Genomic DNA, 22,719 nt, shown 5'->3' with positions numbered 1-22,719 from the left:
GGACTAAACACAGGATCCTGGAGAAGGTCTGTATTTATATGACCGGTCGGTCTCTCAGAGACCGTGTGTGTGCACACACACACACACACAGTGTGTATGTGTGTGTATATGACCTTATACTCAATGAAGAATTAAACAAAAATCCAGTTCTTCCACTTCTCAGGTTCAATTCTATTCTTAATAGTGATCATCAGTGAGAATTATTTTTAACCCTTATTTGATTAAAATTTAAACTCTGAAAATTTGACATCTCCAACAAGATGAAATTAAATTAGAAGAAAATATATTTTGAACACCAATGGTAGTCAGATATTGTACTTGATCTTAAAGAGACTGATAAGTGAAAAAGACACGGTGAACCCCCAGAGGGCCAAGAAGGTGGGGAGAGAGCTCCTCACTTCCAAAGTTCATTATCGTCTGCAAAGCATATTACGTCCAGGTTCATATAGTGAAAATAACCTAGCAAATTAGGTTTATGTTATAGGCTTGATTCTTTACTATGCTAACAGTAAACAATTTCTTTCATGTTTAAATTCTGATAAATGTTTGAGAAGAAATTAAGCATATCCTCTAACTAGAAGATAGAGATTTTTTATCTCATTTGAAATGATGATTCACCTCTTTCAAACCTTCAACTTCATGACCAAAATGCAGCACTCAGTCCACACAGAGTCACCCTCAACTGAGACCACTTACACAGTGTCTCCAGCACCCTGCACGGTGCCAAACAAAACCGTTATATTTTCTCAAAGGAACGGGGAAAAACCTGCTGGTGCAGAAAAGAAAAACGAGCTTGTGGGTGGTGCACATTAATAAAAACAGCCAAGCAGAACTAAAAACTTGAAGATTATATTTAATGTGTAACTTTGCATTTTCCAACTGGAAGCTCTGAATAGTGACAGATGACTAAAATGTCCAGTGTTTTCCAGAAAAAAACAAACAAACAAACTAGGACACAGAGGCAAAGGAATAGAAAAAAGACGATGAGAAAAGCAGACAGGAAGAAGTGAATTATCACACAGCAGGCGTAGGGGTGAAATGAGCAATAGTTAGAAGCAATGACAGAGAGAAGTCCTAGCACAGGAAAAACTAAAGAGAGGACGCTGTTTCCGTATGCTGGGGGAAGAAAGCAAGCTGTGTTTGGTTCAAGAGGCAATCCTCTGACCTCACTGCTGGATGAGTAATCGGGGCGGGGGGGGGGGGGGGGTGGTGGCTGGGAGTGGCAGCCTCTATACACGTGTCATTAGGTGCCTGCTCTAAGTGGGCAGCACTTAGCTGGGAACAACTTGAGTTACAGCCACTGGGAAAAGGTGACCTGAAACCTGGTCCCCATTCTGTTGGATAACTGGTTTACTATATTTATATCCTTCTACGTTTGGTGGAATTATTATTCCAAGTTTTACACCAAAAAAGTTTTATGATAGAAATTTAAGCCTGTTAAAGTTCACTTTTAAATTATGGCTAAAACAGGCCCTGGCTGGTGTAGCTCAGTGGATTGAGCACGGGCCCATGAACCAAAGGATTGCAGTTCGATTCCCAGTCAGGGCACATGGCTGGGTTGCAGGCCAGGTCCCAGCAGGGGACGCACAAGAAGCAACCATACATTGATATTTCTCTCCCTCTTCCTTCCCTTCCCCTCTAAAGATAAATAAATTAAAAATAAATAAATAAATTATGGTTAAAACGGGATGGATCTAGAAGGCATTATGCTAAGTAGAAAAATGATTTTACCTATAAAAAACCAAACAAAGCAGAACAGAAACAACTTGCTGATACAGAGAACCAATTGGTAGTTGCCAGACGGCCAGAGGATGGATGAAAAAGTAAAGGAGAATAAGAAGTACAACTTCTAGTTACCAAATGAGTAAGTCATGGGAATATAAAGTAGAGCATAAGAAAAGTAGTCAGTAACATTGTAATAACTTTGTATGGTGACAGGTGGGGGTACTAGACTTACTATGGTGACCACACTGTAAGGTATATAAATGCCAAATCGCTATGTTGTACACCGGAAACTAATATACTGTATGCATACTTTAATAAAATAAATATAAACACGAATTATGGATAAAGCACTAGAATATGAAAATCTCTTAGGCTATATAATTTGAGTATTTCAATATCTTTGATTTAAAGGGGTAAAATCTATTTAGTGACTATTAAGTGGTATGCATTTTAAGTGTGAACCTACTGAATTCTTACAACTATCTGATGAAAATGCTTTGGTTGTTTGACGAATCAAATGATTATTAAAACAGAAGTCTAAATTCTGCGGCCACTTTCTTTCTTCAGTTAGTTTTTTTAAGTTGAAGAATTAACACATGACTTAAAAACCAACAATACAGTGAAGAGTGAGGTGCCCTCCCCAGGGGCATTCACCGTCCGAGGCGGACACGGACCCCGCGGCCGCCGCCATCCAGCCCTTTGGGAGGGGCAGGAGAGAGGCAGTGCCTACTGTGCGGACTTCGGTTTGTTTGAGGCGCTGCATGCCACATTGCCAGTGAAATTGTACCCAATGCTGCAGTGTACTGATTGTTAACACGCCTCCTTATTTCAGAGATGTTAATGTGTAAAAATTATGTACCTTAATGTTATCTCTCATTTATTGTGTTTTTCAGAACTTAATTCTGGTCGCTAAGAAATGACTGCACTTCTGCGGGATGAGGTTCGCATATCACCTTTGTAACTACCAACTATAAGGTACATAATTAGAAACTCATACTGAATGCACTGCCACGCGCTGCAGTTTTCCAGGGGGAGACTCCCTGAGGGGGAAAAAGCCAGTACAAAGACCCTGAGGTGGGAACATAACGGGCACATTCAAAGCAGCGAGAGAGCCAGTACAGCCAAAGGGTAACGAGTAAAGTAGCAGGAGACGAGGTCAGAGGGAAGGAGCCGGTCAAGCAGAGCCTCAGACACCACTGTAAGGTTCCTGGCTTGTACGATGGGTAAAGACAGGATGGGATTCGGAACCTAAGTCCTTCTGGGTGTAATATCATTGGAATTACGTTAATTTTCCAGATTAATTTGGGAGAATTGACATCTTTACAATTGTAAGTCTTCCTCTCTATGAACAAACAGTATTTCCGTGTAGACTATTGTCATGGTTAATTTGGTGTCAACTTGACTGGGCGAGGGGACGCCTGGTACCTGGAACATAAGATTTCTGGGGGTCTGTGAGAGTGTCTCTGGAAGAGCAGCATTCGAATCTGGGTAAAGAAGAGCACCCTTACCAATGCAGGTGGGCACCATCCAATCCACGGAGGGCCTGAACTGAATGAAAAGATGAAGAAGGGTGAACCCACTCTCTCTTATGGGTGGGTTAAGCTAAGACATCCATCTTATACCCCAGACAGCAGCTTTCCTGGTACTTTTTTTTTTTTACATTTTTTAAAAAGAATTTATTTATTTATTTTTAGAGAGAGGGGAAGGAAGGGGGAAAGAGAGGGAAAGAAAATGTAAGCACCCTGTTGGGGGACTGAAACTGCAACAAGGCACGTGCTCTGACCCAGAATGGAACTGGCGACCTTTCGCTTCGCAAGACAAAGCCTAGCCCACTGAGCCACACCAGGCAAGGCAGCCTTCCTGGTTCTTGGGCTTTCAGGCTCAGATGGGGACTTAACACCATACCCCTCCTTCCCCCGCCCTCTCTCAGACTTTGGGACTCGGACTAAATTACACCACAGGCTTTTCGGGTTCTCCAGCTTGCAGACAGCAGATCATGGAACTGCTCAGCCTTCTGTTGTTTCTCTAATAGCATTAAAGATATTTAACCCTTTAACTGCACTCCAAATACGGTTTCGACATGTCACCAACAAAAAGTATTAAGGGTTTATTTTACATTTCTACTTCCTACTAGTCTCTGAAATACAGTGTATCTCACACAGCACATCTCCTATCAGACTGGCCACACTTTAACTGCTCAACAGCCACATGCGACTGGTGGCTTTTACCCCTGGACAGTGACTGTCTAGACAGCATGAACTTTAGCACTCATAGGAACAATCATGTAATAGGAATAGAATAGGTAAACAGTGTTTACAGTTGAAAGGAATGAAAGGGAGCCATACATGTAAAAATGAAAAGATCTAGACAATAATAGAGTGGAAAACTGTTGCAAGATTATACACCATGCATGGTTATATACATGTTTAAAAATGTACAAAACAGGCCCTGGCCGGCTAGCTCAGCTGGTTAGAGAGTCAACCTGATGTGCCAGGGTTGGGGCCCGTCTCCCGTCAGGGCACAATCACCAGTGAATGCTTAAACACGTGGAATGACGAGTCGATGTTTCTTTCTCTCTCACTCTCTCAAACCAATCAATTTTAAAAATTTTAAAAAACTTAAAAACAGTATTCTAAATATATCTATATAATGAAAGTACAAGGACAGGAAGAACACACACCAAATTTATGGCGGTAGCAGCTTCAAGGGCAGAAGCAAAGGGGCAAGGGGCTGGGAAGGGGAACAACGGGGACTTGACTGGAACTGTTTTATTTCTTTTATTAATAAAAAAAGTCCAGAGGCAAATATATCAAAATATTAACATTTGCCCATTCTATTTTTTTAATCCTCCTCTGAGGAGAGGATTACTGATTTCAGAGAGCGGGGGAGGGAGGGAGAGAGAGAGAAACATTGATATGAGAGGGAAACGTAGACTGGTTGCTTTTCGTACTTGCCCCAACCAGGGACTGGACCTGGAACCTAGGCATGTGCCCTGACCAGGAATCTAACCCACAACTTCGGGGTTTACGGGATGATGCTCCAACCAACGGGGTCACAACGGCCAGAGCAACATTTGCCCATTCTTGCTAATGGGCATATTTGCTTAAAAAAACATTTAAGTAATACTTTTCTGAATTAATTTCTCCTCAAAGTTTAAAATAAATTCTTGCCCATAGTCTCTAGTTCAATGCCTTCTCCAGAGTAACCAAAGTCCCAATCAAATGGGACATGAAAGCAACACCTCAGCTTTTGGGAATCTATCTATGCCATACACTCACGGTCACGTATTTTTTCAAGCTTTTAAAAATGAAAATACGAGTTCCGTCTGCATAATATGATCAGCTTCTCTAATTCACTGTCCTAATTTGGAGTGAAGCAGACATTTATACCAAGGACAGGGGTTAATTTGCTTTCATCTCTATGAACACTGTATCCCTATGATTAAAATCCAATCACGTTCAATTTTCCAATTAACTCCTTGACAGCAGCACGCCCCGCCCATGACCTCCTTAACAGGAGGAAGCTGCCTTCCACTGTGGGGGGGGGGGGGGGGAAAAAGCTGCTCCCTTCAAATGCTTCTCAGAGTTCAACCTTTGGTTGCTCTTTTGAAACGAGCTTTACTTTGGAAAAAGATCAATAATGTAGTTGTAAGCAAATTAATCAAAAATATTTCCCTAGTCGAACAATACATAATATTGGCAAGTTAGGAATAAGAAAAGATATTTTTTTCTCTTAAAGTAGTGTGTGGCTTACATCCACTCTATGGGGACTGCTAATTTCCTAATACTGGATTTAGTAATTGTCCACACACACTTTCTATGTCTCAACAACAATGGTCTGTTGTACTTGTAGGATGCTCTGCATTGGTGTATCACCTAGTGCTCAAACAATGCACGCACTCATGGAAGCCCAGGTAACCATGCAGACATTCGGTTTAATTAGTAAAGTGTGTAGCTCAGTGGATTGAGCACAGGCCTGCGAACCAAAGGATCGCGTTTCAATTCCCAGTCAGGGCACATGCCTGGGTTGTGGGCCAGATCCCAGCAGGGGCAACCATACATTGATATTTCTCTCCCTCTCTCCTTCCCTTCCCCCTCTAAAGATAAAGAAATAAAATCTTTAAAAAAATGAGTAAAGTGTCCTGGGTACTTAATCACCATATACTACGAATTTCCTAAAAAACGAGCTTCCAATACTTGACTAAGAATTTGACTTTTGAAAGATACTAACACTACTTATTTGTAAGATAGGATGTAGTATAACCCTGTCACAAATTTATACTTCCTCACTCATGCAGTATTTTAGGGAAGTATTTCACAGCACACATAAGTATATGTAGGGTTCACCTCTTCCGAAAATCCTAAAAGTCAACACAGGCCTAAAAAGTAAGATGTGAATTGACAATGTAGAAACTGCTATTAAAATAAAAAATAGTTTATTTTAAAACACTTAACATAAATTATTGCATCCTTAGGCTCTTTCCTAAGCGTCAGTACAGAAATTTAAAAATCTAGAACATCCTGGTGATCTAGATGCTTCTTTCCTATTTAAGTGAAGGCCAGATGGTTCCTACACACGTAACCTCCCCACCGCAGCCCGACTCTCTCGAGCAGAGAGCTCCGCACACTGTCACATGCAGAGAGCTCCGCACGCTATCACAGCGTGCTCCAGCCAGGCGCAGGCAGAACTACTCGGTAGCCTTGACAGTACTTCCCAAGAATAAAAAAGACACGTATTAAGGAAATAAAAACCAGCCAAACCACTGACTAATGTTCACTAAATTATGCCAACTTTACTGCTTCCCAAGCGGATTTTAACAGGAGCATCACAGCATCGTAACACGGTGCCCAGCCATCGGGGGCAGGTCCTTGGCCCTGAGCAGGTGCCAAGGGGCACCACACAGAAAGGACAGCCACTGCCTGCCACGCGATTCCCCTAAAGTGTGGTCAGAGTACCGCTACCCTTCCCACAAGTAAAGAGAAAGCCATCCAACCCCAGTTATTTATATTATTCACATTTGTGTATGTAAGATTTCTAATGTTGCATTTTAAAATCTATTACAATTGAAAAGATCTCACCCTTGTTGAAAATTTTAAAATATAACCAAACAAGAATCTGAACAAAAACCAATACTTCTGAGAACAGAAAAAAAATGAATGAGGAGTAACATGCTTGCTTAAATTTATTTTAATTTTAATAGTGTTATTTCTGCCAGAAGAAATCCAGGATAAGCAAGAAACAGATTGTTTTCTGTTTACTCTTTTCGGGTATGAGACGCTAGGAAGATCTGCGTGGATCCAACGCAGACACAATCTACATGTGTCTAAACCAAACACCCAGTGGCCACATACTCCCGGTCTGGGAATCAGAATTGAGCTTCTTTTATAGATTACAATGAAAAACTTCCTGAAGGCTAAATATATTTCAGATTGTGAAAATAAAACTGTTTCTGGATAAATTCTTCCAGGGGCTTGCACCCTGCTTTGTACATAGTGTGAAATAATTTAAGTAAAATGGACAATATATTTGGAATGGAGTCAAAACAGACATCAAGAATTGCTTTTGGGCTTCAGGTCAAGAGAGCTGTACAGGTAAATGCGGTACTCACATTCTTCCACAATCACATCAAATTTATAACTATAACTATAACAAACATCATTCAGAATCCCCTGAAATCTAGCTAAATGGAAGTCCTACAGCTAAGGATTTAAAGAAGCAGCCACATCAAGATTGACAGAACAGGCAGAGATGAGGAGCAGGCTGTTTCCATACCCACATGTGGTGGATGGAATTGGGAGGGATATCTCGGCTGCAGAGGTCCTCCCCGCCGTGAAGAGTCCCAACCTCACACTAGGCCCCCAAGCCCACAGTCCCAGGGCCAGGAAGAGAAGTCCCATAACTTCTGCCTATAAAAACCAGACAGGATTGAGGCTGAGTGAGACAGAGGGCTTCTGGCATCCCATGCAGCTCCTCTTAAAGGGCCCTGGCACAGACGACTTACTTGGCTTTCCTCACTCTAAGCTCCAGAGCTGGGGCAGCAGTTCAAAAGGCAACAGGGACATATGGGGAGGAGCTGAACTGTCCGCGTCAGGGAAGGAGCAGGAGAGGCAGCCTCCTCCCAGACAGAAGTGCTGGTAGAGGCCACCGTTTTTTTCTGACCCTCCTCCCGCCAGGCTGGAGGCGCACCCCATGTTATGAGACTCCAACAACCTGGTAAAGACTGTCTGCCCTGCCCTGGTTTTTCCCTAGGACCCCACCCCACCCAGCTTGCAGGCCTAACCCAACCTGTTTCCAGTGGGTTTTCCATACAAATGACCTGTCCTGACCCGTGCTTTGACCTTTTCTAAAATCTGTCAAACAGGCAGCATCTGGCCTCATTGTGCTCCATACGTTTTGCTAAGTGTCCCCAGCCCTGGCACAAGCAGCAGCTGGCCTTGGTTCACGGCCTGGCCTCTCCTGGGCACCTCCACATCCTACACAAGTAGAAGCCATCTGCAGATCATTTTGTAGTTCATGCCAGATAGCCCTGGACAGAACACAGGGAGCGGGAGACTTTGGCCTGAACCTCCTTGGAGGCTCCAGAGCCAGTGCACCCAGTAGCCAGCCTTGGACCACACTGAAGCACCACCCAACCACCTCCACAAGTGACATACTCAAGGGGCAAACTCAGCAGGCACCAGGGCCCTGCTGAAGCATGTCCTACTCTGTGAGGTGGGCACCGGCACAGCGGATCTTCCACAGTGGTTGCAGCCAGGCCCTGCAGCTGATATGCCTGGGGACGAAGCCCTCCCATTGATGTGCCAACAGCAATCAAGGCTCAACCACAGCAGGAGGGTGTACACAGCCCACACAAGGGTCGGACTACACAAGGCCACTCTACCAACCCTGGGAGAGGTAGCGGCTCTGCATAATACATAGAAACAAACACTAGGAGGCTGCCAAATCGAGGAGAAAAAGAAATGTGTCCCAAATGAAAGTGAGGCAAGTTAGTAAGAAGTTAGGAAAATTCCATGGCAAGTGGCGTGGGGAAACTAAGACAGGTAGCTGAACAAATTGGTCGATCAATTTATACCCAGATAATAAGCCCAAGGTTTTTATCTTTCCTAAACAAGGGCACATAGGAGCAAGTAGATTACACATTCCAGACCCTGCTGGTGTCCCTTTTCAGCGATGATCGCTGAAGGTGCAACTGACCAGAAATAACCCTGGCCCCACTATGTGCTGACTTTGGTACGCCAACGTGTTAAAGAACTCCCCTGGAAAGCTGATGAATACTCTGAGACTCTCCCCCAAGACCCGCTCTAGGGTTCCCACGCGCAGAAGACAGACAAAAGCCCTCAAAACAAAAGACACGGGCATGCCTTCCTTGGAGTGCTCCCTTGCTCTTCTCCTGGGCACGTACTTTTTTTTTAAAAGTCTGGGAATACCTATGGGACTTGCAACTAGGGGAAGAATGGGCAGCAAAACCCCTGAATTTGTCTGAAGCACCTTTTCTCTGACTTTTCAGTGAGCCAAAGCAGCCCCCCGTAGACTCTCTCCTTTTGCTTCTTCTGTCTCAACTCCTTCCTGAATTCACTGTCCCTAGCTTTAATTAATGTGCTCTCAAAACCACCTGGACTCTTGTTGTGAAATCTTTCCTGCACAAAGTCAGAACCGATACACCACCAGCCAGCCTGAGGCAGACCCACTCCAGCCTGGTCCCTGTCAGGTATCAAAACAACAGAGCCAAACTCCAGAAAAAGAACGAAACAAAATGGAGACAAGCAATCTACTAGATGCAGAGTTCAAAACACTGGTTATAAGCATGCTCAATAAAGGTACAAGTAGAGTAGGTGAACTCAGTGAAAGCTTCAACAATGATATAGGAAATGTAAAAATGGAATTAGAAAGCATAAAAAAGAACCAATCAGAACAGAAGAATATATTAACTGAAATGAATACATAACAGGAAATCAATGCAGTAGATGAAGCAGAGGATCAAACAGAGATTTGAAAGATAAGGAAGCAGAAAACACCCAATCAGAACAGCAAAAGGAAAAAAGAATCCAAAAAAAAAGAATATAAGGAGCCTCTGGGAGAATTTCATATGTACCAACATTCGCATCACGAGGGTGCCAAAAGGAGAAGAGAGAGAGCAAGGAATTGAAAACTTATGTAAAAAATAATGACCAGGCAATGGAAACAAAAGAAAAAATAAACAAATGGGACCACATTAAACTAAAAAGTTCTTGCACAGCAAAGGAGACCATCAACAAAATAAAAAGACAACCCATGGAATGGGAGAACATATTCACTGATACATCTGATAAGGGGCTAATATCCAAAATTTAAAAAGAACTTATAAAACTCAACCCCGCAAAAAAAAAATGGAATAAAAAAAATGGACAACAGACACTTCTCCAAAGGGGACATACAGATGGCCAGTAGGCAAATGAAAAGATGATGCTCAATGTCACTAATCATCAGAGAAATGCAAATTAAAACCACAATGACTTACTACCACATACCCGTCAGAATGGGTGTCATCAATAAATCTTTATACATGAACTTCAGCAAACAAGAAGTGCTGGCAAGGATGCAGAGAAAGGGGAACCCTTTTACACTGTCAGTGGGAATGCAGACTGTGCAGCCACTGTGGAGAGCAGTATGGAGATACCTCAAAAAATTAAAAATGGATCTGCCTTTTGACCCAGCAATCCCACTTCTTGGAATATATCCTAAGAAACCTGATGCACTAATTTGAAAAAACCTAAGTACACCTATGTTCACTGCAGCGTTATTTACAATGGCCAAGATAAGATATGGAAGTAGCCCAAGTGTCCATCAGTAGATGAGTGGATAAAACAACTATGGTGCATATGAACAACTGAATACAACTCAGCAGTAAAAAAGAAAATTTAACCTTTATGACAGTATGGATGGACCTGAAGAACATTATGCTAAGTGAAATAAGCCAGTCAGAGAAAGATAAACACCATATGATTTCAGTCAAATGTGAAATCTAATGAACAAACTGAAGTAACAAGCAAAATAGAGACAGACTCATAGACAGCAGGGTGAAAATTGGGAGGAGGGTTAAGGGGTGGAGAGAACAAGCAAAAATGAAAAAGGACTCATACATGGAGTCCTTTTGGGGAGTGGGGTGATAAGGGAGATAAATGGTAATGGGAAAAGTACAATAAAATATACATATAATGACAGAAAACGTCCCTAACCTGGTGAAGGAAATTGACATACAAATCCAGGAAGTGCAGAGAGTCTTAAACAAGATGAATGTAAAAAAACTCAAATCAAGACACAGCATAATTAAAATATTAAAGCTGAAAAACAAAGAATCTTAAAAGCAGCAAGGGAAAAGCAGTTGGTTACCTACAAGGGAGCTCCCATAAGACTATCAGCTGATTTCTCAATAGAAACTTTGGAGGCCAGATGGAATTGGCAAGAAATACTCAAAGTGATGAAAAGCAAAGACCTACAAGCAATATCACTCTGCTCAGCAAAGTGTCATTTATAATCGAAGAGATAAAGAGCTTCCCAGACAAGAAAAAGCTAAAGGAGTTCATGACCAACAAATCAGTATTACAAGAAATGTCAAAGGGTCTTCTTTAAGAAGAAAAAAAGATAAAAAATATGAATAATAAAATGGTAATAAATACATATCTATCAACAATGGAATCGAAAATACAAAATAAACAAACAAGCAGAACAGAAACAGACTCATAGATAAAAAGAACATTTTGATGGTGACCAGATGGGAGGGACTTGGGAGGGGTAGGTGAAAAAGATGAAGGGATTGAGAAGTACACACTGGTAGTTACCATATAGTCATGGGGATGTAAAGTACAGCATAGGGAATATAGTCAATAACACTGTAGCAACTATGTATGGTGCCAGATGGGTATGAGATATTGGGATGATCACTTAGAAGTTGGATAATGTCTAATCATTGGGTTGTACACCTGAAACTAATATAATATTGTATGGTAACTGTAAATGAAAAATAAAAAACTGTTTAAAACCAAAAAGAATTATTTTCTTACTTTATACATGAACTTCATAATTGTGCAATGGAAGTCACACAGCAGACTCAATTATAATTTTATAGCCATCCCTTGCATGTCAAAAACCCAAAGTGCAATAGTTAAGTCTTAAAATTCATGTTTTGAATTTCCCCATTCTGTACTTATATTGTAAAACTGTGATTGTTTACACATATGATGGCTTACAAATACTCTACCTATCTACTCTCTAACGGTTAGTAATTTGAGTAGTTTTCCTCTTGAATTGAGGGCTTTTGTAGTAGTTCTGATCTTCCTTGGGACTAATTGCTCATTTGTAACTTAGCTGCCATAGGTTGAGATCTTTGACCAAGAAATACAAATAAATGGATTATAAAGTATTAGGCATCATGCTTTGATACAAATACCTACATTTACATGAACCTCTTTTTAAAAAAAAAACATTTCTTTTTTAAAAGATTTTATTTATTTTTAGAGAAAAGGGAAGGGAGGGAGGAAGAAAGGGAGAGAACATCAATGTGTGGTTGCCTCTTATGTGCCCCCAACCGGGCACCTGGCCCACAACCCAGGCATATGTCCTGACTGGGAATCAAACTGAGGACCGTTTGGTTCACAGGCCAGCCCTCAATCCACTGAGCCACACCAGCCAGGGCCACATGAACCTCTTTTAAAAAAGAAGTCTACATTTACAAAATCTCAAAAAGCTAGTGCAGAATACTCAATAAATGTTTTGTTGTTGTTTATGCAAATGACATAGCATTAAAGTATTAAATAATAAAAATGTAAATCATAGTTGTTATCCATTTAATCATTTAGAAAAATCTTACATGATTTAAAAACAAATTCTATTTCTATTAATACAAATCTACATAACCCAAATGAATATACATTTATCCTTGATGTATGCCCTTTAATTATTTTTATAGAAACATTTCAGACAATCAAGTAATCACATCGCTACTAGAACATTATTTTTAGAGACTTTTATCACTCAGTGAAAAGAACTACTTCAAATGATATTTTCAGAGCAAAAATATCACAATAATTTTGAACCATTTTCACTTTCAACTAAAAATTTAATATTGAGAGACACTCATACTATCCTAAGACAGTACTTTGTGTTGGATGCATGTTGAGCACTAGTGCAGAATTCTCACCTGTAATGCACATGTGTGACTGTCGGTTTCCTGTATCCGAGGATCCAGGTTTGAATATCTATGGGTTTGGCTTCGGGATAAGCTATAGTTGTATCTATTATCCACTGGAGGCCTTTTGATTTGCTGTCTGAGGACAAAGAAAGAAAATGACTTAAAATGGATCAATTTTAATATTATTTACAACAAATTACATAGTACAAGTTACTTGAGCAGGAAGCATATTCATATATCTGTTGCTTTAAGGAAACAGGATGAACTTGGTGTTACTGTTCTACGTGACACACTTAAGATGAAATTGAGCATGTCCTGTTCTATTATAAACTATATGACTTTCACATAAATGAACAAACAACAGCACTATTATTTACTGGACATGTGTCAGTTGAGTATTCAACACAATTATGCACTGTCAAGGTCTAATTTATATTCTATAGCTCAAAAACTGGCAAAGGTCAGAAGCTAAAGCATCACATCACAAAAATTAAAAGCAGACCGCAAAACCAAACAAAACCATTCACAAAATATAACAACATAACATGAGCACCCAGGTAATGTGACACCTGGGAGACATTAATAAATATTGGAATAAAGCAATAAAGCAGGCGCTCTATTGACACACGTGATCACCAGGGGCTGATCTCAAAACAAAACAAAAAAACTCCTCTCACTGTCACAGAGTTATATACAAATAAAGAAATAGGCCAACTATCTGCCCTTGGTCAGGCCAGCAGGTAACTGCTGTGGGGAGAGGAAATGGGGAAACACTGTTTTTACTGTCAGCATGGAGTACAAAGTTGAGCAAGAATTGAGATGGGAATCTTCATACAGAATGCGGACAGCCAGACTTTAACATGTTGTGGTCTATCCTTCATCTGAGGTATATGAGATCCCTAAAAAATAAAACTTACTTTAAAACGTATGCCCAAATGTGCATTAGGAGTCAATGATACATTACTTTGGTATGTCAAATAATTACAAACGGGCCTTAAATGCTTAAAAAAATTTAGGCAACATCCTGAAGGGGTAAAAATGCCCATAAAATAAATAAGTTAAAAAATGGTTTAAAACAACATACATACTGCTAAAGGAACAGAGTTTATGTAACAAAAACACATTTTGACAAGCTACCAATGATGTACATGCTGAAATGTTGAGGGATAAAGTATACTGATGTCTGTAACTTACTGTGAGAGGCACTTAAAAAAAGATAAATTAATTAATAGATAGAAGAATGGAGAGAGATATGATAAAGCAAATTATAGCAAAATGGTAATTCCAGATCCAGTTAGTAAGCTCATAGATATTAACTATAAAATTTTTTCAACTTTTATATGTTTGAAATTTTTGATAATAAAACCATGGGGGGAAACTCATCAGAGTTGTTTAATATCTGTTAAATCACACAATAATCAAAACACCTAATCATTTTAACTTAATCATTTTAAGTTAATTCTGATATGTGTGTGGATTACATCTTAAAACAGACACAAAGACATGGAATGTTGGTTTGGAATAGAACACTACATAATGAATATGAACAGTAAATAAAACAAAATACAGCCCTGGCTAGTGTAGCTCAGTGGATTGAGCACTGGCTTATGAATCAGAGGATCAAGGTTCGATTCCCAGTCAGGGCACAATGCCTGGGTTGCAGGCCTGTTCCCAGCAGTGGATGCACGAGAGGCAACCATACATTGATATTTCTCTCCCTCTCTCCTTCCCTTCCCCTCTAAAGATAAAGAAATAAAATCTTAAAAAAAATTAAAACAAATAAAATACAAAATACCGAAACATGAAGAAAAAATGGTAAAATGCAAGTAAAACTAGTTTTCAGGTATACAACTTTCTAGAACTTCTTATATTTTTTCTTAAACATTTAGAATAAAAATTTTAACCAAGGTAAGATAAATAATAAACTACTTTGCCTTGTTTATAAGCAGAAATTGTCTCGTTCCAAAGGGGAAAAAAAAGTTTTTCTTTACCACGGCACGGGATAATCAGTGTGACAACTGTCCCTGCATTGAGGTCTAGAACATCACAGGAGATGGCCTGGGTACAACTACTTAAAAGCAGCAGTCTTAATTAGCATGGCAAATCCTGTTTGGAAGTCCTCTGCCTTCAAGCTTTGGCTTGGCTGACATTGCACCATATCTCTGGAGTGGCAAAGCTATTCTGAACTTTCCTTTTCTATTAAAAGACTTTTTCAATTTGTCTTTGCAATAGATGGTGAAAGATTAAGAGAGCTGACTGCCAAGCAGCTGCTTAGAAAAAAACAAATGAAAGGAAAATGCGGTGTAATCCACCAGCATTATCTCTCTGGTTTTTACTGTCATCTGAAAATACATATTTCTGAGGGCCTATCATCTCTATTTTTATTTTGCCTAAAGAATATTTTTTTTAAAATAGCAAATGCTACTAAGGAAACAGGCCTGGTGAGGTTCTTTCAGCCTCTGTCACCAAATTCTTATAGTGTCTTAAACTTGCTCCTAAGTCTTCATGCTGTTGGCACAACATTGTCAGCAAGTCTCCGCAATTCCCCAGCGTATCTCCGAGACACGCAGTTCTGTCTCTGAGTGTGGTTCACTTTTCCTGGCCATAAAAGTAACACATACTCAGTACTTTAAAAACATACAGAAAAGCATTAAGAAATGAGAAAAAAGGCATTCATAATGTTACAACTCCGAGAAGCAATCGGGGGTAACTAACATTTTGGTAACTTTCCTTGCACTGTCTCTACTGCTTGGTTGTTTATACCGTGAGCTCGGATTCTTTTCTCCGGAGTTGTCTGTTCCTCCCACTCCATTATCATTAGAGAGCAGGAGTATTTTTCCAAGCCAGTAAAAATCCTCTATCAGCATCATTTCTAATGGCTGTGTTGTATTCTGTTGTGTGGATATTTTATTAATTATCTATCCCGTCTCCCAGCTATTTCCATTTTTTTACTATTATTAATAAAAATAAAGCTCTTTGCCAGTATTTCAGATTATTTTCTTTTGATAAGTACTTTTTTGCAGTATAACTCATTTATCAACATTTGAAGGCCCTTAAATATGGCTAAACTGTATTAAATTCATTGTATTAAAAACAAAAAAGCTTTCTAAATTTGATAAATAAAAGCATTTTTTCATTACCACTTTCATTTGCGTATCTATGACTAGTTTCACAAATTAGTCACTTCTTTCCCTATGTCTTTTACTCTAGCTATTCCACTTCTACAAATCTACACCACAGAAACACTCCCACAAAAATGCAAATATATTCACAGGAATGTTTACTGTATCAGTGAGAATCACCAGGAGTGAAAAATAGATAAGGTAGAGGAAAGACAGCTTTGACCTCACGCATTTTTGCATTATTTGAATGAATTATAGTAAGCATTGTTTTTTTAAATAGACACATTTTAAATTATGTATCATCTCCTCCCTGAGTATCATTTCTACTTGACAAAAAGCATAAACATATAAAAGAACAATGTTATCTTCTGGCACTCCAGATAATCCTTTAATCCCAACAAAGCAAAAACGGCGCTAAAAGCCATGCACCTCGTTTCCTCGCGTCTCCTCCTGCCGGACTCCCATTTTCCTGTTGTGCCACAAGTGCGTTCAAAATAACTTTTGTCGCTCCAATCCTTGGCAGAGTGACATGTTGTAGAAATGGCAAGTTATTTTTCTTGGCAAACGCCTGGCTTGTTTCTCTTCTCTTCCTGAGGAAGCCCCCTTCTGGAAATAAGACAATCCATTTTCGACCTCTGCTCCTGTAGCTGTTTTCTAGGTGCTTCTTGAGAAGAAGAAGTTGTTGGTCACGGTGAGATTTTCCCTAGAAGGCAGACCCACATATGATGAGGACAGGTACACTTGAAATTAAGCTGCTATGAAATAAAATAGTAGTAACGGCTTCTAAAGTAAAATCCAATCATAAATAGAATGGTGATTTCCCCCCACTTATGACCCATCTTGACTAGTGGTAAAAAGAAGCTGTTAGTACTTATATAAATAAACCTTTCTTTCTAAAGAAAAAATTGCTCTGATTGCCCCTTGAAGTTCATTCAAGCATCAATTTCGTGTCTGTTTACTGACTGAGTGCCTCCTACCTGCCAGGCACTGTCCTGCACACTAGACATAAAGAAGAGAGTAAGAGACCCTCACTGAGCTTACTAGAGCGGGAAGATAGTAAGGAGTGAAAATTCAACTGAGGAAAAAAAAGAGTTTAGAGGACAGAGAGGGTCAAGAGGGTCAGGGAAAGCAGCTCCAAGGAGGTGCAATGGGAGCACAGAGCTGATAGTGTGAGGACACAAGCCATGTGAAGAAGACGCCAGGCAGAGTACTCCAGGCGATGAGAACAAAAAAGACAACGACCCTGAGCTGGAGCTGTGGCAATTCAAAGACCCACACCAAGGCCAGCCTGGCTAAAGTGTGGTGAATGAGGCAGACAGCTCAGGAGAGGAAACTGCAGAGGTGGAGGACAGAAAAGGGCCCTGAACTGGGTGAGTGGTTTGGGGTAGAGAGTCACTGAATAGTTTTGACAAGGGAGTGTCATGATCTTATCTACAGAGAAAAAAATCTGCTGGCTCCAGTGACACAAAGATAACAGGAGATAAGTTAGGAGACTATTGCAGTTGTCCAGACAGAGGAGTCTGATGAGATTCGACTATGGTATATCGATGAGAAGTGGATACTGGTACATTCAGGAAAAAACTCAAAGTTGAGCTAATGGGGAACTTGAGTTAACTGGATCTTAGTTGTGAGGGAAGGAGAGGAAAGGATGACTTGGAGACTGAAAAGAGGAATCCAGAAAGCTTTGTAGAAAGGCCCCAAACCTGTAACTAAACAGTACAAAGGTTCTTCCTTCCAGCATGATCGATTCATTAATAATTTTTCAGCTGATGCAACTGAGATGCTCCTAAAATAATCTGCATGCTTTCAGGCTTTAACTTATTCCCAATGGAAAACAAGTATGATGACGCTGTCTTTGCTAATTTACTGAACTGAATTATGATTAAGCTCTATGTATGTAAGTTCCCAACCCTACCTGCAAAATATTTCTAACACTCTCAGAAATAACTTCTCAAAATTGTCTAGTAGCAAAGTCCCAAGAGATTTTCCGTACCTATTAATACTTTTTTCTCTCCTCTCCTTCCATGTTATCAATTTTTGTTACTATTAGGGGGGAAATGTTGGCCTTCAGAAAAGAATTTGCAAAATCTATCTGATATTTGAAATAGTCTTCAAATATATAAAACCTTACATTGTAACAAAAAGGAAACTGTTTTAGAGTGCAATTTCTACTTTTATACCCTTAAAGCACATGGTAAATTAGTATAGTTTGCCTCTTCTTAATAACTGAGAATCACATCAGGGTTACTTGTTATACTACACTACACTACAAATTCATTAAGTTCCTTAGACCCCCACGATGCAAAGGACTCACCTGACTTCCTACTGCTAAGCATCCATTGTGAGGCTACTCTGAGATACTAGGCTAGTTTCTTTGTTGTTCTGATCACTATTTATTTTGTCTTAACCTTGTGGCCAGTCCCTACTTCCACTTCTTCCTGAGGTTCCAGGGCGTGCACCTGTTCATCTCTGCTCAGAAGAACCAAGGATGTTTCCACAAGTAACTAGATAATTGCACAGCATGTGCAAAAGTGAAATGTGTTCTGTACATAAGACTGTTTGGAGTAAAAAACGTGTGTTTTGTGACACCTATTTTCAGAGAGCTTAGAATTTTTCCTACACACTTCCAGCTTATTTCTGAATGTGCAGTTCTCAGAAGGGGCTGAATTAGACTCACTAGTTATTCATTAAGTGCTTATTATGTGTAAGGTACTGCACAATCCAGATTTAAGTTGCCAAATACATAAACACCATTACCACACACAAAGGGCCTGCTTATCATATTTCAGTTGTTCATTTCTGAGAAAACAAAGTTTGTGACACTGGTAACCTATCAGGGGAATACTATGCAATGTAGTGCTCACTTGATAAGATACTATGATCCTTTTCCTACAAATCATCCTTTTCCAACTAAATTATTCCTGATGCTTAGGACCCATTCCCAATCCGCCTTCTATCAAATCCACATCCATTCTTTATACTGATGCCAAATATCAGTTTCTCCCCCCAAAAGATTTTTTCTGAATCCACAGAAATCTGATGCACTCCCTGTTCCTACTACCGACTCTCAAAATAATTCCTCTTACTTATTTAATGATCTCCTTACTGCTAATTTACACACTTCGCTTAACACTGACCTAGAAATAAAGTCACCATGATAATGTAGATGATGACAGTGGCAAGCATGACAACAATGACGACGAAGGTGGCAGGTGCCGTCCTGAGTGCTTCCCAGGTACTACGCCTTCAATCCCCCACCAACCTGCGAGGGGAGCACCTGTTGTTCTCTGAGAGGAGAACGGCAAACTTTCAGAGTTTAAACGACTTGCCCAATTCACACAGGTACGAAGTGGAAGAGCTGAGAATGTGGCAGGTGCTTGGTCAATGTTCACTGAACACAGTACTGTTTCGATGGAGGTAGACATTAGAATGTTCACATCATCAGCATGTTAATGCTTGTACATACTCAGGTTCAGACTGCAATAAATGATTTAGGTAACACGGAGTCAGAGGACGAGCTCCCTAACGTTACCTATTATAACTGGTTTTGTTATGCTTCTTTATACAAGATAACTTGATAGCTTGATCAAGTTATCACCGAGGGAAAAAAATGCTCATTACTTACCTGTCTTATAAAGAAGTCTCCGTGAATTAGAGAAACGATTCCAAAGTTTGTGTACTTAAAAATATGATCCATCAACCACATCATCTGAGCAACAACCTAAAGTGTTTAAGAAACAAGAAATAATTGAATGTTGGATAGAAGAAACCTGACTGTAGTCTAGAACTCCCTAAGTGTTGAGAGTACCTTCTTTGAATGTAGCACGGAGCATACAAAAAATCAAGTAAACATTCCTACTTGTAAATATAAGTCAATACTGTCCTAACTTTTTAGGTAAGAGGTAAAGATTTCAATATTTCCAGTTTTGTATTTCTCAATTACTCCTTTATGAAGATTTTAAAATTCAAGATTTCAAATCATTCAGCAGTATCGGATCATAAAAATGTTTAGTATAACTAACCTGAAAACAAAAAATGAAATTACTCTGAACAAAAAAAAATGTACCTAAGACAAACTAACTGAAATCTTTTTACAAAAGCAAATAAACTTTCTTTTGCCCACATGACTGGCAAATTTCAGGTTAACTATATTCTGGTCAACATAGTTATCATCTTTGAGTTAGAGTAATAATGTTAGGCATATTTATATTAACCGTTTTAATCATTCTTTGAGATTCAAAACTAATTAAGTACACTGTGTAATCACTAATTATGATAATATGATGATCATATCAGTAAGAATAAAAATGTTAATTGGGGATTCTCTTGATACAAAGCCAAATAAACTAGTTTTTATAAAATTTAGCATCATGAATTTAGGGTATAATATCACTAGAAGTATAAATACATCTATACAGTGATAGTCTTAGTAATTCAAGATTTTTTTTAAAGATTTTATTTATTTATCTTCAGAGGGGAAGGGAAGGAGAGAGGGAGAGAAACATCAATGTGTGGTGCCTCTCGTGGGTCCCCTGCTGGGAATCAGCCCGCAACCCAGGCATGTGCCCTGACTGGGAATCGAACCAAGATCCTCTGGTTCACAGGCCCGTGCTCGATCCACTGAGCTACACCAGCCAGGGCTAATTCAAAATTCTTAATAGAAGACAGATGACTTTACTCCACATGCCAGCAAGATTATACCTCTGCTTTCCAGATAAACAAGAAAAACAGAAAGCACAATAATCAAACAGATTTTCCTCGACTCTCACCCCATTTTCTGACCCTTGAAATACAGAATCAAAATCTCCAGGCCCTAAGCACACCAAGCTTCTTCTTGCCTTGGTCACTTTGGTTGTGACTATCTCACTAAAGAACGGGCCCTTCACTACTCTGCCTTACTCAATTCTGCTCCTTCAAGGTGAGTTCATATCCTTTTCCCTCCACCACGTTTTCTATACCCATCAAGTACACTGTGAGCTCACTGGCCACTGAGTACTTCTCACTTCGCAATGATGTATTGTTCGCTATATCCTCCCTCCACCTATCACTAGCTTGTTGGCTCCTCCGAGAGGAGAAAAGTGTGTCATTGGGTGGTGATCTGTTTATAGTCACTGACCATGAATATGGAGCCCTGAATAAACATCTGCTAATTTGTTTACTTACTCTTAGGTATAGTATTTACTGCATTAATTTCATATAATATTTATTTAGTTTTCTATGAGTAAAACCTGTTTAACTTCTCCTAAGGCGATAAGTCCTTTAATGCTAAAGATAATTTCTTTTAAACCCACCCAATATATAGATACATTGTAGTTATTAATATAAGCCATGTAAATCACCAGTTCAACTAGACCCTGAATAACACTAACTAAAATGGGCCTGATACTTTTCCTTCTAATATGCTTTGTAAATGGAATCCAAAATAATACTTACCTTATTTTCCTTTGGCTAAAGACCCCCCAGATCACCAAATTCACGGGCTGATCTCACTCTCCTATCTTAAACAATACTGTTCTCTGTCTCTGTGTTTCTCAAACTGGCAGTCTATCATTTCACCTTAAGACAGCCCTCAATTTACACCATATTAACTTGGCTTTCCCCCAGTCATTATTTGTAAAACAACTTTATAGAGATACAATTCACATTATCCCAGTTATTATTTCTTTTTAAATCTCTAAATTTCTCTCCTGGAGTGACTTAGAAATACCCATTTTTAAAGCTATTCTAAAGTCTCAGGAAAAGCACATGGGTACATATTAAAGTCTGCGTTCCAGCCGTAGGAAGATGCTCGGGTGGACCCCAGCGGCCCTCCCGGTCCTGCTGTTGGGCAAAAGCTCACCGGTCCTTTGTCCTGGAGGCACATCATCAGAGTGCACACGTCTCCGGTCGCCTGGTGGTTCACCAGCATCACCGCTTCGTCTTGTGAAACAGCTTTAATATCATCGCCCCATTCCATCACTGTAAGAATAAATGAGCTGTCATTTTAAAGATTTTTATGTTGCTAGAAACCTTGTATTAGAAATACTGGTATACATCAATGATGATACATCGCTTGGCTAAACTTCTTTCTGCAGGTTTAGAACTTTATTTCTTATAAAAATAAGAACATTGACATAACATTTTGCAAAGCCCAAAAACATTAAAATAAAAAATGGCCATACCCTTTGATCTACAAGTTTCGCTTTTTAAAATTTATCCTACAGAAACATTCCAAATAGGCAAAATTTATCCGAATAGGCAAAGATATATGTATAAAGGATGTTATACATCCTTTAATGTCCAACTTAAATGTCCACCAACAGGGGAATGGACAAGAAAATTATGACGTAGTGGAAGAATATGACTCCATTAAAAGAATGGAGGGCATCCCTATACCCAAACCCCCAAAGGGACTTGTTACCTACACAGAGCAAGTCACAAACAGTGACGTGATATACAGCATGATAACATGTTTTTAAAGAAATAAAATTTATGTTATTTAATACTTTGGAAAAAATCTGGGGGAAGGAATTCCAAACTATTAACATTGATCGTCACTGGGAAGTGATTCCCAGAATGCTTCAAATTCTGCTTTGTCATAAAATATGCAAGTATTATAAAAATATGTTAAGTATCTTCATTTTCAAGAAGAAACTAAAGATGCTACATTTACTACCAATCTCCAGATGAAAAGTCACTGCATCAGAGCCTATGTGAACACTCTAT

The 22,719-nt window shown here is 39.5% G+C and overlaps 1 protein-coding gene across 1 annotated transcript in view; it reads right to left on the bottom strand.

Moving 5' to 3' along the window:
• LPGAT1 (lysophosphatidylglycerol acyltransferase 1) overlaps nt 1-22,719 on the bottom strand; it is a 67,322-nt gene that overhangs the window by 18,109 nt on the left and 26,494 nt on the right. The window contains 4 exon segments of the mRNA XM_037027653.1: nt 12,902-13,028; nt 16,444-16,717; nt 19,640-19,735; nt 21,854-21,972. Of these exon segments, the coding sequence (XP_036883548.1) occupies nt 12,902-13,028; nt 16,444-16,717; nt 19,640-19,735; nt 21,854-21,972 (616 nt within the window).

Source organism: Sturnira hondurensis, unplaced genomic scaffold, assembly GCF_014824575.4.
Source record: "Sturnira hondurensis isolate 20B ecotype Veracruz unplaced genomic scaffold, ASM1482457v3 Scaffold0019216, whole genome shotgun sequence".
NCBI classification, from domain to species: Eukaryota; Metazoa; Chordata; class Mammalia; order Chiroptera; family Phyllostomidae; genus Sturnira; species Sturnira hondurensis.
Note: the sequence above shows the minus strand (reverse complement) of the source record. Positions and strands in the feature narration are given on the sequence as shown.